The sequence below is a fragment of the Callorhinchus milii genome, unplaced genomic scaffold (assembly GCF_018977255.1).
Source record: "Callorhinchus milii isolate IMCB2004 unplaced genomic scaffold, IMCB_Cmil_1.0 Scaffold2, whole genome shotgun sequence".
Classification (NCBI taxonomy): Eukaryota; Metazoa; Chordata; class Chondrichthyes; order Chimaeriformes; family Callorhinchidae; genus Callorhinchus; species Callorhinchus milii.
The window spans coordinates 56,153,797-56,170,844 of NW_024704743.1; the positions used below are offsets into that span (position 1 = coordinate 56,153,797).

At 44.7% G+C, this 17,048-nt stretch overlaps 1 protein-coding gene across 1 annotated transcript in view; it reads left to right on the plus strand.

The window, feature by feature from the left end:
- dgkb (diacylglycerol kinase, beta) overlaps positions 1–17,048 on the plus strand; it is a 302,801-nt gene that overhangs the window by 26,847 nt on the left and 258,906 nt on the right. Inside the window, exon 2 of the mRNA XM_042332421.1 lies at positions 3,636–3,712. Coding sequence (XP_042188355.1) covers positions 3,636–3,712 — 77 coding nt within the window. The remainder of the gene's footprint in view (positions 1–3,635; positions 3,713–17,048) is intronic.

Consider the following 17,048-nt stretch of genomic DNA (forward strand, 5'->3'; position numbering starts at 1 on the left):
CGCACCTGCCTTGTCAGTTTTATTTCTATAAGAAGTTTCGCAATACGGAGTCTCAACAATTGCCTCATGGAGCATTCTTACTTTGGTTACACCTAACCCACTTCCGTCACCTATTGCCCCTTACTTTGGTTGCCACCCCATCCAGGTCCTTCTCCTACTGCGCAAGGTGGGGGGGGGGGGAAATCACTCCACTCCCTGCTGCCCCTTAGTCCTTCCTCCAGTAACTACCTTACTTTCTCAGTCCACCTCCTCAACAACTCCCTCTCTGTTATCTTTGCCACCTTGTCCCAATCAACTCCCGCACCACCTTCTACTACCACAAGTAGAAGGTACACCAGCCAACTCCACCCTATCACAGGTGTGTGTTGCTGAACGCACCTAACATAAATCCAATCTACTGATTTGTCTGGACTGCATCAAAATCCACCACTGATCGCAGCTAAATTGTGGTTCTATTCCAAGATCATACTGGAGGCCAAGGACCACCTCAGGCACCTCATCACCACAAACTAGCTTCTCGGCCCACCTTCCCATGTCTTGTCAATTCTCTCCTCCATCTGAGGAGGGATGATAGGACTTCCTCACGGGGAATCTGCTCTGCTCCCTCTGCCCTTGCTACCGCCACCCATCTCAACTAATCACGAGCTTCCACCTATCCCTTCTATCACATTTTTGATCCCCATCTCCCCCAACTTCCATCATTTTCTAAATGAAGCCCATCACCTGGTCCCTTGATCCTGTCCCTAACCTGCTACACCTCACTGAGCCAGTATGGAATCTTGGCAGCTTGTTCGACATAACTGTCCTTTAAACCCCACATTTATGCCCTGACCCATTCCGCCTTCCCCCACCTCTTGCAACTCCATGTCTCCGTCACTACGTCTCCCCTCAGTCTGGCAAGACTCATCTATACGTTCATCACATCCAGGCTTTACTATGCCAATCTCCTGCTCCCCGGACTTCCCAACTCTTCCTTGCACAAGCTGTAGATTGTTACAATGATAGCCATGATGTAATATTGGATTCACTATTCCTCATTTTATCATTCAGAGCAGCTTTAACTTTACAGGTTCTAAATGAAGATCAACATATCCACTCCAGGTTCTCTTTAGTTTTGCTCTTCCCCTGCCAACTCCACCTGCCCTGTATTTTGTTTACTAATTCCTATTCTGGGTCCGTGCTCGTTTTCTCTCTGGGTGCATGCTCAAGTTTATTTCTAGCCCCATCATATTTTTCTATCACCACCTATGTTCTCTCAATCTCTGCTTTGTTCTGCGGTCTCTCTACAAAACTCTCCTTCTCACACCTGAAATGTAATGTGTCTCTTGATCGAACTTTAATGCATGCACTTTTGAAGGGCACCTCTAATAAAATTTAGTTGTCTTTTTTTAAAAAAAAACTCACTGCAATGATATTTTCTACCTAATTTATAGATGACTGTCTTGATTCGTTCTTTTTACCTTTTCCCTGCAAAACTACCCAAATTCCATTACATTTGAATAGCGCCTTTCACATTGGGATGATGTCCTAAGGCGCTAGATACTCAAGGATTTGTTCCTGAGCTGGGGGGTCGGGATCGGGGAGAGTGGAGGGCAAGGAGGGTAGGATGGTGGGCAAAGGCTCGATCGAAGAAGAAGGTTTTTAGACATGCCTTGAAGCAGACAAGGAAGAGAGCGAGGCAAAGGGAATGTGGGATGAAGTTCCATATTTAAGGAAAGTGAGTGAATATTTCGGGTCCCTCGTGGACCCGAAACGTTGACTCACTTTCTTTTCTCCATAGATGCTGCCTGACCTGCTGAGTGTTCCCAAAGGCTTCTGTTTTCATTTCAGATTTCCAGTATTTGCAGTATTTTGCGTTTTGTTCCATATTTAAGTTTTCTTTACTCCTGGATAGTCAATTCCAGCCAGTGCATGTCCATAAAACTTCCTAGACCCTGGGAAAGGACTGAACAGCAAATTAGCTTTGTTCATAGAATCCGATAAGACTCTGCCGGTTACAGAAGTGCTTGGGGGAGGGTGAAAGCTAAAAAGGAAAATTCCTTTTCATCATATCAATTGGTTGCGGATAATGTTGCTAGCAGGTTGAGCTTTGAAGTGATCAGAGTTATAATAACATTACTAATAATAATTCTTGCATTTGATATAGCGCCTTATCACAAAAAAAATTATATTCGCATCGTGCCTTTCACATCTTCGAGGTGTTTCAAAGCGCTTCACTGAATATTCTGTAAAGTGAATTGACTGTATTTTGTGGGCAAAAGCCAATTGTGCACAGCAGTGTCCCACAAACAGTCATGGATTGAGTGACCAAATTATTATTTTTTTAAGGAAGTATTGCCCCGGGAAGAACGATCCGCCAACCGATTGACAGTCGGGTTCCTACTTACTGTTAGGTAAACAGAGACGTGTGGAGTAAGAACTTGCTCAACATTTTTCGCTGACCGGGAATCAAACCCAGGTCTCTAGCTTGCAAGGCGAATGTTCAACTGTTAAGCTACAGGACTCCTTCCATTTGATATAGCACCTTATCACATTGACGATATCTCAAAGTGCTTCCTGGATATACTGTAAAGTGCGATGACTGTATTTGTGGACAAAACTAGGTAGCCAATTGCGCACAACAATGTCCCACAAATGGCAATGGAGTAAGTGACCGATTTTATTTGGGGGATTGTTGGCCAGGACACTGTGAGAAACTCCCCTCTTCTTTGTTGAAGAGTGTTATGGGATCTTTAACATCTACCTGAACAGGCAGTTTAAAGTCCAAAGGTGGCACCTCCGAAAATGCAACCCCTCTCCAGGACTACATTGGAATGTCAACTTAGACTGTGATTCCAAGTCCTGATGTAGGGCTTGAACCTTCTACCTTCTGACTCGGAGGCAAGAATGCTAACACATGTTAAATTCATGTACATTTGAGATAAATGGACTGAAGTTCTCCAATGCTTGATGAAAATCCATGTACATTTTAAAGATTTACTGACTAAATTTGAAAAATTAAATTCGCAGGTCAAATTTAGCAGAATTAAGCTTGGTTGGTTTGAGCCTGTCATTCCCATCCTTGCTTTGCTGCACTGGCTCAGAATCCCCTGGAAGATCAGAATCAAGATTCTTGTTCTCACCTTCAAATCCTTTCATGGTTCTGAGCCACCCTACATCTGCGACCTCCTTAAACCCGACCAACCCTGCTGCTCCCTTTAGTGTAACAAACACTGTCCTGTTTCATATCCCCTGTCCTATCCAACCCATCATTGGACTTTCAGCAATTTTACCTCTGGTCTCAGGAATTCCATCCTGGAGTTCTTCTGAGGTGCTCCCTCCTGCCATTTGAGGTCTGTCTCAAGATATATGCTTTTCAACATGTTTTCATTCATCTTTTTCCTTCTCGCCTTTCAGCCCCCAGATCCCCCCCAGCTATATAAATGTACTGTTTCATTGACTTAAGGCCGTCGTTTTGGACAGCTCCCTCAGCCCTACCATCTTCCTTAAACCCCAGAGTTCAGGCTACCAGTCAGCTCTGAGAATCACTGTTTGCAATGTCCTCTCAATGTGAACGGCATAAATGTACAAATGTTGTCAATGACGACCCGGTCATTGTTATCTTGTTGAAGTTAAACCTAGTCTCTTTTCTTCAGATTCCACAAAGAAACTTAAAGATGTTCTGGAAGAATTCCATGGCTCTGGTGTGCTGGCAAAATACAATCCTGAGCAGGTAATCACATCCTTATCTTCCTTTAAAAAAAGTCAAATGTTTCTAATGTTCACTTTGCTGTCATTTATGTCTCTTGATCTGGCTCCTCTAGGTGGTACAGGTGATGGTTGTTCTTCAATACCCTGCTCAAGTGTAGTTTTTCATGTGAATGTTGGCAGTGAGTGTTGAAAGCCACTTAGCTATAGAGGGTGTCACAGGTGATCCTGTCCTCTTCCCACCTGCCTGTCACACATGCATGCAACCAGGAGATAGAGCTGTAGGGGGACCACAGCAAGAACTCTGGCTGTTTTTTCTCTGCCCAGCCATGGGAAGGTTGGAGCCAATCGAATCTCCCCATGCAACCCTGGCTGAGATTGGCAAACTTAGTATGGACCACGATTTGAACAAGTGAGATCCTATTCAATAAGCTGCAGCTCCATCCAGGGCATCATCAGGGCTTCACCCTACCCCCAATAGGCTATTGCTTCCATCCTCCCCAAGCCCCACTGGCTCACTCTCCTGCAGCAAATCAACTTTAGGACCCTCATCTTTACCCTGACCTTTAGGACCCTCATCTTTACCCTGATGCTTCCATAGCCCCACACCACCCTATTTTGGATATCTTATGACCCTAATTCCCCGGCCGTTTAGGTACTAGCTTAGTTCAATTGGTAGCACTCTTGTCTGATTTCAGAAGGTTCTGAGTTTGAGCTGTTCTCCCGGTATGAAAGATGCTCATTAGGTGTAGTTTAAATGGATGCTTTGGCAATTCAGATGGGTCTTTGTTTTCATTGCTTACAGTTGATACAAAGTGCTGAACCTAGTGGAAAATCTTTAGCTCAATCATTGTCACAGTAGCTTCATTATCTGTGAAATATTGGTGAAAATGAGCATTGTTCTCAGGGAAAACAGAACACGCCTAAGACTATATACTTTTTTACGGACGTGCAGAAATTTTTCTTTTTTTGGTGAGCGGTAGATAGAAAGAAGCATTGAATATCATTAGTGGTATTGCATACTGTATTTTTCCTCCAGTGAGTTTGAAATTGTTATGTAATGGGATGTTAAAATAAACTGTTGCTTTCATTACCATTTGTTGACCTGTGTTTTTTTTTTTGAAAAGTCAATACTGCCCAACAATCTCTTCAGTTTGCCAGCTTTTATATGAGCTAGGATATTGGAGTGATTAGATTAATTTCACAACATGTACTGGAAGGATAAAAAAGCTTCTGCTTCTGTCCCTGGAGTGAGTTCTGAACCCAGAGAACGGCATTGCATTTTGTGGAGTCTTTAGGCAAGAAGATTTATTGGAGCTGTCTGCTCTGCAAAGTCACTGGACCGTAATAATAAGATCCTTGCGTCTGATAGAGCACCTTATCATATCGTGAAGCTGTCTCATAGCGCTTCACGGGATTTTACTGTGAAGTGTAATGACTGTATTTGTAGGCAAATGTGAAAGACAACTGGCGCACAGCAATGTCCCACAAACAGCAATAAAGCGACTGACCACTTTTATTTTGGAGGATCATAAGCAAAGACACCAAAAGAAACTTCGCTTTTCGAATGGTGCAATGGGATCTGTGATGGTCACCTACGCAGGCAAGCGGGACCTCGGTATAACTCCTCATTTGAAGGACGCCACCTCCAACAATGCAGTGCACTGCCAGCACTGCATTGGAGTATCAGTCTAGACAATGAATTCAAAGACCCGATATGAGGCTTGAACCCGCAACCTTCAGACTTGGAGATGAAAATGGTCCCAACTGAGCCAGACTGCCGCTAGAACAATTTGTGTATAGCACCTTTCATATTGGGGGGATACATAGTTACTGACTTCTGCAGCAGTTGTTGGGCATGTTGGAATATCCACCTGTTTGACTTCCCCCTTCTCCCTCCCTTCTGTTACTGAAATTTTACGTCACTTGGCTTCTCCTCACCTACACACTGCCTGCTTCTGCAACTATCTCACCAGCCAGTCTGCCAAGATTCTCATCCGTAATTCACCAAGTCCAACACCCTGCTTACAGGACTCCCCGGCTCCTCCCTGCACAAGCTGCAGACATCAAGACCGCTGCAGCTCCTGTTCTCCCCTGTACCAGATCTGTGAGCCCATCACCGCTTGGGTCCACTGACTCCCCATCCCAGCAAAGACAGAATTTAACATCCTCGTCCTCAATTTTCAAATTCTTCCACAGCGTTGCCTCACCTACCCTGAGCCACCTACTGACACGGCTGCTCCCTTGGTTCTGTAAACACTGCCCATGGTGTCACCCTGCCCAATCAACCCCACCATTAGTCTTTGAGCTTTCAGCCATTTTACTCCACTCTCTGCAATTCTACCCCAGAATCCCTCCCTCTGGCTTTCTCCCCCGCTCCCCAATTTCAAAACTCATTTTGACCTAAATATTTAGTCACCATCGTTTCCCCCTCCATCGTTTTCTTAGATCACAGTTGACCAGTAACTCAATACCATTTGCTGACCTTTCCTCCCCACAAACACCCTGCTGAATTCATATTTTTCAATGTGCAACATTATGAAATTACCAGTCACTTTGCCATTAGATCCACCTTGCAGCATTGCTTGTCCTCTGGCTACCGACACCTGCCTTTTTCCTGCACCATGCAAGGGTCCCTGCTGTAGCTTGTGCGAGAAGGGAGAGAATGGCATTTGTTGTGATTTGGCAATTCTTCTGTGCAATGATTTTTTAATCCTTGAAATCCTTTACGTCAGCAATTAATTTTATATAATTGTCACTCAGAGGAGAGAGAATCATAGAATTTTATAGCACAGAAGGCCATTCGGCCCAACACGCCTGTGCCAGCTCTTTGAAAGAGCTAACAACTATTTCCAGTCCTCTGCTCTTATCCCATAGCCCTGTAAATTCTTCCTTTTTAAGTATCTATCCAATCCCCTTTTAAAAGCTATTATCGAATCTGCTTCCACCACCCTTTCAGGCAATGCATTCTAGACTGTAACAGCTCTCTGGGTTTAAAAAAAACTCCTCTTCTCCCATTTGGTTGGGAATTAGGGGGGAATGTAACAGGGTTTTGGGGTCTTTTATAGGGTTTTGGGGTCTTTTATAGGGTTTTGGGGTCTTTTATAGGGTTTTGGGGTCTTTTATAGGGTTTGGGGGTCTGTTATAGGGTTTTGGGGTCTTTATAGGGTTTTGGGGTCTTTTATAGGGTTTTGGGGTCTTTTATAGGGTTTTGGGGTCTTTTATAGGGTTTTGGGGTCTTTTATAGGGTTTGGGGGTCTTTTATAGGGTTTGGGGGTCTTTTATAGGGTTTTGGGGTCTTTTATAGGGTTTTGGGGTCTTTTATAGGGTTTTGGGGTCTTTTTAAGGTTTTGGAGTAAAAGATTTTACCGGAGGAAGAGACGTACAGACACAAATGGTTTAATCAATGGAAACACAGGATGCTGTGCTGAAGGAGGCTCAGGCACTGGCTCAGATCTTGGCATTGTCCAACCCCCAATTACCGCCAGCCACCCACCCTCAGCACACACAGTCAGCTCCTGGGGTAGGGCAACCAAGCCTGGAGACTGTTACAGCAGTTTCAGAACTTGCTAATGTTGAACCCATCTGAAAATCCACTCACTGTTCTCCTCGCTAGAGAGAGAAATCTGATTGTGGAGACAAGTGTGCAGCAAAGCAGAACTCCGAAACCCTTTCCGCTTAATAATGAGATTTTGATGCTTCTGGCAAAGCAACAGTTAGACGATGACTGGAGTAACAGCAAACTCTGTTGTGTGTGAGGAGCAAGAAGAAATCACTAAAGAACCAGATGGAAAAGGAGGAGTAGTAGCTGAAGGAGGAGATGGAGTTGGAGACATCGCAGTGTGAGGACAGACAGGATGATCAACAGAGATCATTCCACACCTTCAGCAAGAGCAGCTCCCTATTGAGGATAAAGACAGATATGGAGGAGTTGACGAGGAAGAAGGAACAATTGCTCACAGCCCTCAGCAACTTCCTGGATGAACATTACTCCCTCCCCAGCCTGGGGTGCAACAGCAGAAACTGTTCAAAGGTAGGGAGGAAAACTCACCCCCACTTCAGACGTTCCATGAGATTTTGGAGTTCCTCATGACCCAGACCTTAAAGATGCCCCAAGACCCCTACGTGGCGATGGACAATTCGTTCTGGCCTCCTTACATGGAAGCTCTACTCCGATATGGAATTGCCATCAGACATTATGAAAATCCAAACTGCATTCCGTCTCGAGGCAATCAATTAACTCATTTCCTCTCTCTCTCTCTCTCTCTCTCCCTTCCTCCCTCTCTCCCAATCTCTCTATCCCTCCCTCCCTCTCTCTCTTCCTCTATCCCCTACCCCTCCCGCCATCTCAGTGGTTAGAGCACTCGCCTTGTGAGCGAGAGACCTGGGTTTGATTCCCTGCAGGATGAAACATTGGCCAAATTTCCTTACTCCACACACCTGATAATTATCCCTCAAGAAAAAAAAATAAAATGATACTTTGGTCACTCAAACCACAACTCTTTGTGGGACAGTGCTGTGTGCAATTGGCTGCTGCATTTTGCCCACAAAATATACATTTTGTGAAGTGCTTTGAGATGTCTTGAAGACGTGAACAGCCCTATATCAAATGCAAGTATTATTATTGGTTCTTTTGCCAATTATCTTAAATCTGTGTCCTCTGGTTAGGAAACAGTTTCTTCCTATTTATGCTATCTAATCCCCTCATAAATTTGAACACCTCTATTAAATCTCTGCTCTAAGGAGAATAATCCCAACCTTTCTAATTTCTCCACGTAATTGTAGTCCCTCGTCTCTGGTATAAGATGAATTTCTTATTTTCCATTCTTGATTGAGGCTTAACCATGCAAGATATGATAGGTTAGAATTTCTACCAATGATTTCATTTCCTGAGAAAATATTAAAGTTTTCATGTTATCCCTTTTTTTAGAAAATGGGTCATGTTTTTAAACTGTAAAGTCCAGTTCAGTTCTGATGACACTCAACTCTACTTCTCCACCAGCTTTGAACCCCAGTCCTCTGATGTTCTGTCAACTTGTCTGACAGACATCAAGGCCTGGATGAGCGCAAACTTCTTACAGTTAAACGTCAATAAGACGGAAGCCATACTCTTTGGCTTCCGTCGACATCTTCTTTCTTGCAGTTTAGACAGCCTCAACCTAACCGACCTGTCCTTAAAACGCTTTCAACCTGTGCTCAACTTAGGCCTCGGGTTCAATCCCCAATTATCCTTCCTCCCCCATGTCCGGTCCCTGACCAGCACCGCTTTCCTCCATCTCCTCCACATTGTCCATCTCTGACAATACCTCACTCCACAATCTGCCGAAACCCTTGTCCATGCCTTTGGCACCTCTCGGCTGGACTACTCTAACACCCTCCTCACCAGTCTCCCCTTCTCCACTATTCACAAAATTCAGCTCATTCAAAACTCCGTTGCTCGCATTCTCACCCGCACCAAACTCTGCACCCCGATTACTCCAGTCCTTGACAAACTCCACTGGCTCCCTGTCACAGAGCGGATTGACTTCAAGATCCTCACTCTAGCGTTTAAATCCCCCAACTTATCTCTCCAATCTCCTCTCTCCTCACAGCACTACCCGCTGCCTCCACTTTACTGGCTCCGGCCTCCTACTTGACTCTCGAATTCTCCATTCCACCATTGGCGGCCATGCCTTCAGCCACTATGCCCCCGAAGCTGTGGAACTCCCTCCCTTGATCCCTTTGCCTGGTCTCCTCTTTCCCCATTTTCAGGTTGATCCTGAAGACCTTCCTCTTCAACCGGGCCTCTGGTCACCTTCCCCTTCTCCATGGCTCGGCATCGAGCTCCACCATTGTTAAGCGCCCTGGGACGCTGCCCAGCGTGGAGGGCGCAATAGAAGTGCAAGTTGTTGTTGTTGTGCCTAGGTATCAGGAAAAAGCTTATGGCATAAGTAGCATTTTCCTCCAGAGTGTCCCTTGCCTATATAATGCATGCTAGACTTGAACTCTAATATGAACTATGTTGCTCAGTGGTTAGAGCTTACTGACCCAGACCACACTCTGTACCCTCATCTCACCAGTTCTGGTCAGGGTCCACTGTCTCCCCATCACCAAATGGATCGACTTCAAGATCCTCACATTGGTTCAAATTCCTTCACTTTCTGGCACCTCCCTACCTCTTCGACCTCCTCACTCCCCAATCCACCAACCAGCGCCTCTGCTCGACTAACATTTGGTTCCTGCTCGTCCCTCGGCCCCGCCATTGGAGGTCGCACTTTCAGTCATTACGCCCCGAAACTCTGGAACACTCTCCCTTGATCCCTCCACCTTGCCCTCTCTCTCCCCTTTTTCAAGTTCCACCTGAAAACCTTCCTGATCGACTGTGCCTACGGTCACCTCTCCCCGGCTTGGGGTCAGGCTCCACCACTGTTAAGCGCTTTGAGACACTACCCAGTGTGGAGAACTCTATATAAGTGCAAGTTGTTGTTGTTGTAGAGCACTTGCCTCACAAGCGAGAGACCTGGGTTTGATTTCTGACAGGGTAGACTGTTGGGCATGTTTCCTTACTCCATATGCTTCTGTTTACCTAGCAGTAAGCAACCCAGTTGACAGTCAATTGGCGGATTGGTTTTCCGGGGGTAATAATTTCTTCAAAACAAATAATGAAAAAAATGGTCTCTCAATCCACAACTATTTGTAGGACACTGCTGTGCACAATTGGCTGTGAGTTTTGCCCACAAAATGTATCGTCAATTCACTTTACTGTGAAGCACTTTGAGACGTCTGAAGACCTGATAAGGTGCTGTGTCAAAATGCAAGGATTATTATTATTCTTCCATCCAAGCTTATCTCTCAAGAAACTAGGGGATTGCTTAGAGAAAGTTTTGTTTATGCTGCAGACTTTTCCCGGAGGGTGAAGAGTAGTTAGATGGCAATGTACAAATGTTGTTTCATCAATGATCTGAATGCTTTACAACTTAGAATTTTTTTCATATAGTGATGTACTATTTTCAGTGTTGCATATTCTGATTCAATACCAGGCAGTGGACTAGCTATTTAGAATTATATTTGGAAAGAGATTTTTCAGCTGAAAATATTATCTTGTGAAAGTCACTGCTCTGAAGTATTAGGCAAGTTTCCTGACTCCACACACCTCCGTTTACCTAGTAATAAGTAGTAATCCAGTTTTAGTCAATTGGCAGATTGCTTTTCCGAGGGTAATAATCCCTTTAAACAAAATAAATAATAACTTGGTCCCTCAATCCACGACTGTTTGGGGGACACTGCTGTGCACAATTGGCTCCTGTTTTGCCTGCAAAATATACAGTCAATTCACTTTAAGATATATTCTGTGAAGCGTTTTGAGACATCTCAAAGATGTGATAAGGTGCTGTATCAAATGCTATTATTATTATTAGTGAGCACCAAATTTCTGTAGCTTAACACAATCAAGACTGAAGCCCTACTTGGCTCCTACCAGTGTCCCCTCACCTCCACCTCCTCAACTTTTCCAGCCCATCTCTCAAATTTGACAAACCACTGTGCAACCTCAGCATCTGGTTCGATCCTCACTTGTCCTTCCTACAGTTTTGTCCTAAACAGGACTATTTTCCTCCACCACATTGCCCCTCTAACCCTACTTCACACCTAATGATACTGAACCCTTCAGCCACACATTTGTCACCTCCTGCCTTGATTTCTCAAAAACACTCCTTGCTGGTCTCTACAGTTCCATTATCCATAAGGTTCAAAACTCCACTGACCAGATCCTCACACACACCGAACTCTGCATACATCACTCCAATCTTCACCAGACTTCTTGTCTCCAAATAGATCGACTTCAAGATCCTCACCCTTGCATACAAATCCCTTCAATCCCTAGCCCTTCCTTAACTCTCTGATGTGCTCAAAACTATAGCTATAATTCTTGCATTTGCATTAGATACCTGCCCCCTTTGTTCAGCTAACACAGGCCTGCTACATGTCCCCTGAGTCAGGGGCCCTGACCTTCCACACCACCACTGGTTACTGTGCCTTTAGCCACTATAATCCTTTATCTCTCAAACTCCCTGCTTCAATCCCTACCCTCTATCTTGAAATCCCATCCAAAAACCTACTTCTTTGACCACAAATACGTCACCTCCCCTTTTACCTGACATCTAACCAGTGTATGATTCTGTATTCATGAAACTTCATTGATGGGTGTTGGCCATGAGTTAACTCCCCAGGTTAAAAATGAAAGGCATTTTTAATTAAAGATTATTTTTTGATAGTGCGGGACCTTACATTGTTCGACTGCTCTGGTCCATACAAACTTGTCAAAGTGCTGGTTGGATATCTATTAATGAATTTGTCAGCACACCACATAATAAACAATTCTATCCTAGTTGTTGGAGGTAAGTGGGGGTCACCTTAATAATAATAATAATAATCCTTGCATTTGATATAGCACCTTGGCAACAGAATAACAGAATTGAGTCCATCTTCTGTTGACTGTGGTAGTCTCGGTAATCTGGTTCCTGAGCCAGGCAGTTTTACACTCTAGACCATTGCTGATGATGGACCATACCTCTCTGAGGAATTGGTGGTAAACATTTGGTTTTGCCTGGTAATGGGTTGCTGCATGTGTTAGACACCCAGCTGACCAACCCCCAATCCCACAAATAACTCATTGTTATTAAAATAGAACATATTCAAGGGGAGGGAGAGGCAGCATAGATTAGAACTTCAAACACTTTTAGAAATATGCCTAGGATTGGTTAAACCGTTTCCTAACTGGAGGGCATTGGTAATGTTTTTATAGCTGTATTCTTTTAGAACAAGGTCAATACTGCAATGAAACAAACTTTTCCCTTTAAACATCTGTCTATCATCCAGACATCTGCCATTGTACAGTAATGGAGCTCTTTATGGAATTAAGCTTTAGAGTCGAGCTTCCAAAAATATTTGAAATATATTGTAGCTGAATGTTATACAATGTGCACTGTTTTCTCAATTTATTATACATATTCACAATACGAGATCAAGGTTTGCTTTCTTTTATGACAAAAGGAGGAGGGGAAGCTGTCTAATTTGACCGGAGCATAAAGAACCACTCAGATGATTACTGTGCTCTGCTCTGAATGCAGTCAGGTTTGATTGAATGATTGATGGCTATTTTCATGAGAGAAGGTGGCTAAGAGGAGCTATAATGCATGTATTTAAAACCAGGAGGTGTACTTACATCACATATTCATGAAACCATGAACAAAATATGCAATTTAGTTAGTTATTTTTCCGAAGAGTGCTGTGGGGTAAGGTGGAACGTGGTCTAATTTTTACAAAAATATATTTAATATATAGCAGTCAGAATAGAAGCTATAGACAAAAACGATTGGAGACATTATATCAATTTTTCCTTTGACACATTTTATAGCAGTTTTGGCAGTTTTTTTATGTGTCCGATTTGTTAGATGCAGATACAAGTTGCACTTGGTTATCGCACAGAATGAACATTTTATAGCACTTGATTGAGTGTAATGGTGGAACCGAGCAAGGATATGCAATAAACCCCCATCTTACCGAACTCTGGGTATCCAGGATTCGTATCCAGCTGGACCTGGGCAAAGTGTGGTTGATGAGGAGGGTTTTGAGACCTGCCTTGAAGGAGGCAAGGGAGGGAGGCAAAGGGAATGTGAGATGGATTTCCAAAAGTTGGGGGCAGAAAGCTTGAAGACCTGACCACTGATGGTGGAGCAGGCCGGAGCCTTCTGAGTGGAGGGAGTGGACAGGTTGATATGGGATCAGCATGGTGCAGAGGTAGAAAGGAGCGAAGTCATGGAACACATTGAAGGTGAGGATGAGGATTTTGAACTCTATCCGATGGGGAGCCTGTGGAACCGGGCGAGGGTGGGCGTGATGGGGTCACGGAGCCTGGTGCAGGAAAGGACACAAGTTGCAGAGTTCTAATCTGCAGCTTGTGGAGGGAAGAGTTGGGGAGACTGACAAGCAGTGAGTTGGTGTAGTCGAGCCTAGATGTGATGAATGTGTGGGTGAGGATTTCGGGGGCCTGAGGGTTGAGGCAGTGGCGGAGCCGGGCGATGTTGTGGAGGTGGGGTAAGGCAGAGCAGGTCATGGATGTGATATACAAAGGATAGTTGAAGGTCAAACAAAACCCCAAGGTTCTGGACTGGCTTAGCAAGGTGGAGTGTGCATCCCTGTGTGGTGATGCTGTTAGTGCCTGAGGTGTGGAAGTGCTAACGGGAGCCAATCAGGAGAGCTTCGGTCTTGTTGACATTCATCTGTAGAAAGTTAGCTCTCATCCAAGACTTGATCAACTTCAAGGACACAAATTATGCAGACTCATCCAAAACCTCTGATTGTCCAGTGCCCTGGAACATCTTTCCGACGTGAAGGGGATTATACAAATATTAGTTGTTGATGATGAAGATAATACTGTCTGACAGACATTCTGTCAGGACAGCAGTGGTCCTGGAGTCGAGGGTGGAGGCACAGAAATAGATTTGGGTTTCATCCGCGTACATGCGGAAGAAGATGTCATCCGCAGACATGGGGTAAATTTCCACATGTATGCAGATGACACTCAACTCTTCCTCTCTGCCTCCATCCTGAACTCCAGGACTGTTGGCGTCCTGACCGACTGCCTGTCCGACATCAAGTCCTGGACGAGGACCACCTTTCTCCAACTCAACGTCAGCAAGACCGAGGTCCTCCTGATTGGCTCGTGCCAGCACCTGCACACCTCAGGCGCTGGCAGCATCAGCCTCCACGGTTGCACACTCAACCTCACTAAACCAGTCAGGAACCTGGGTGTGTTGTTTGACCTTGAACTGTCCTTTCGCCCCCACATCCGCACCATGACTGGCACTGCCTACCATCACCTCCGCAACCCTCAGGCTGCTGAAACCCTCACCCATGCATTCTCACCTCAAGGCTTGATTACAGGAACTTCTTCCTCATCGGCCTTCCCAACTCATCCATTCACAAGCTGCAGATCATCCAAAACTCTGCAGCTCGTGTACTCTCACGTACCAGGCTCCGTGACCCAACACTCCCACTCTCGCTCGACCCCACTGACTCCCTATCCCCCAGAGGATCGAGTTCAAGATCCTCGCCCTCACTTTCAAGGCCATCCATGGCCTTGCCCCTCCTACCTCTCTAACCTGCTGACTCCCTACCAACCTGCCCGCTCCCTCCGTTCGGCGGGCTCCGTCCTGCTCCACGTCTCCTGCCCGACCCACCCTACCATCGGTGGCCGGGCTTTCAGCCTTTCTGCCCCCACACTCTGGAACTCCATCTCACAGTCCCTTCGCCTCGCTTCCTCCCTTGCGTCCTTCTAGGCTGGTCTTAAGACCCTTCTCTTTGACCGTGTCTTTGGTCTCCCTCCCACCTCTCTGCCTTCTCTCACCCCACACCACCCCTCCCCCATGCTCGGGCCCCGACACCTGACTGTTCAGTGCTTTGGGACGTCCTCCTGAGTGAAAGGCGCTCTATAAATGTAATTTTGTTGTTGTTGTACATGTGGAAGTTGACCCCATGTCTGTGGATTATGTCACCAAGATGGAGCATGTAGATATTGAAGAGGAGGAGACCAAGACAGAGCCCTGAGCTAGTACTGACTATGTCAGTACTAGAATTGTGATTATACTTAGCCAGAAATTACGGCTCGCCAGACTGGATCGGCCCCTCCCCTTCCCTTAGGCTGGCTAGCTGGTGTTTTAGTGTATTAAGGATACTGACCAAAGGCACGGTTTACGCGGGATTTTTATTTTTATTTTAAAAGCAGGAAGAAAGGAAATTAGATAAATAATATGGGAGAATGTTCCAGAAGACAGGGCCTGGCATGAGGAGAGTCTGATATTATTAACTAATTTGGGGTTAAGGAAAGTTTGATGGAGCTGAATTGGAAAAGCGGACGTTGTCAACATAAAATAAAGCAATCTGAAATGAGGACAATCTACACAGGACAGGAGTGGGTGAGAGGCTTGGAGAAGTGAGAAGGGGGTGAAGGAGACTGAGTAAAACAAGTCGAAGACTCAAATTCTGGAGACCAGGAAATCTTGGCTATAATTCAGCTGTACTATAAATTTGACCAGCACGCTGGCTCAAAACCGCCTGGCATCATTTTACTTGTGCAACCTTAATCTCCAGTGGTACAATGTGGAGCAATTGCTGTGTTCAATGAAGTCAGTCACCTTATCCACTTTCCTCTATGGTGTCAACATCAGTCGAGGCCTAGACCATTTAGATGCTGATCTTCTCATTCCTTTATTTACTAGATGAAATATACCAAACAATTACAATGTACAATTATAGAGCAGCTGAATGGGACCGGGAAGGGGGAAACTGAGGAGGGGTAGAAGACTGCTAAAAGTGGGGCCGAAAAGATAACTTTTAAGGTGGGAGAGGCAGAGAGACTCTGGAATGGAGTTCCAGAGAGTGGGGACAATGAAGCATTCCAGTTGGAAAGAATTTGTTTCTTACGGCCTACAAGATACTCCTTTAAAAACCTACCATGATGCTTTCAATCAACACCCTTCAAACACTTTCCCCACTCAGGGCTCCCACTCAAGATGTTCATCCTCTGTGAAAGGTGTTATGTACTTGCAGGGTCATTGTGGTTTCATTCCTTGTCCCTTCCTCCAGTTTGGGGTGTATGTACACAAATGGGTCGCACATCTCCAGATATGAAGGCTGCTGGGGAACCATTTACATGATACAACTGGATAGACCTGGTTAAAATGTGCCAAAAGGAAAATGCAGCAGCTTTATTTAGAATCATGGAAGCTTGCAGTGCAATTTTCATGAATTTTCCTGCAAGAAAATAAGCCAATTAAGTCTGGTGTTTCTTTAAACTAATCTGATGCTGGTTTAGAAAATAATTGTGTGGCTTAGAGCATGTTAAGCAGTTATAAAGGGAAATGTGGTCACTAGTGCTTTGTGCTGCATGTATTATTGGAAGGTACAACCAAAATACTGATTACCAAACACACATGCATGTCTCTGAGAAGTCACTGAGGAGTTTTGATGTGATCTTTCAAGGCAGAACCAACATGGAATCTCATCCATGCGGCTGCTAAATGGAAATGTACTGAATAATCTAGTCATATCAAACAGAGGAACAAGCTAAGAAGACTACATGGCTTTTTATAATATTTCCTTAGGCTTTTATTTTCCTTTGAACAGTAAACTAAATTTTGCATTACAATGGCAATGTTATGCTACCACAGAGCACAATCATAACCATCAGGATGGGTTATTAAATATTGAAACAGAATATTACAGCATGTTAATTATTGAAGCCAAGAGTCTCCAAGTAAACAAGGCTCTCTTTAGGTTCAGTGAGGTGCGATGATTACACCATAATCCATCAGGAATAAAAC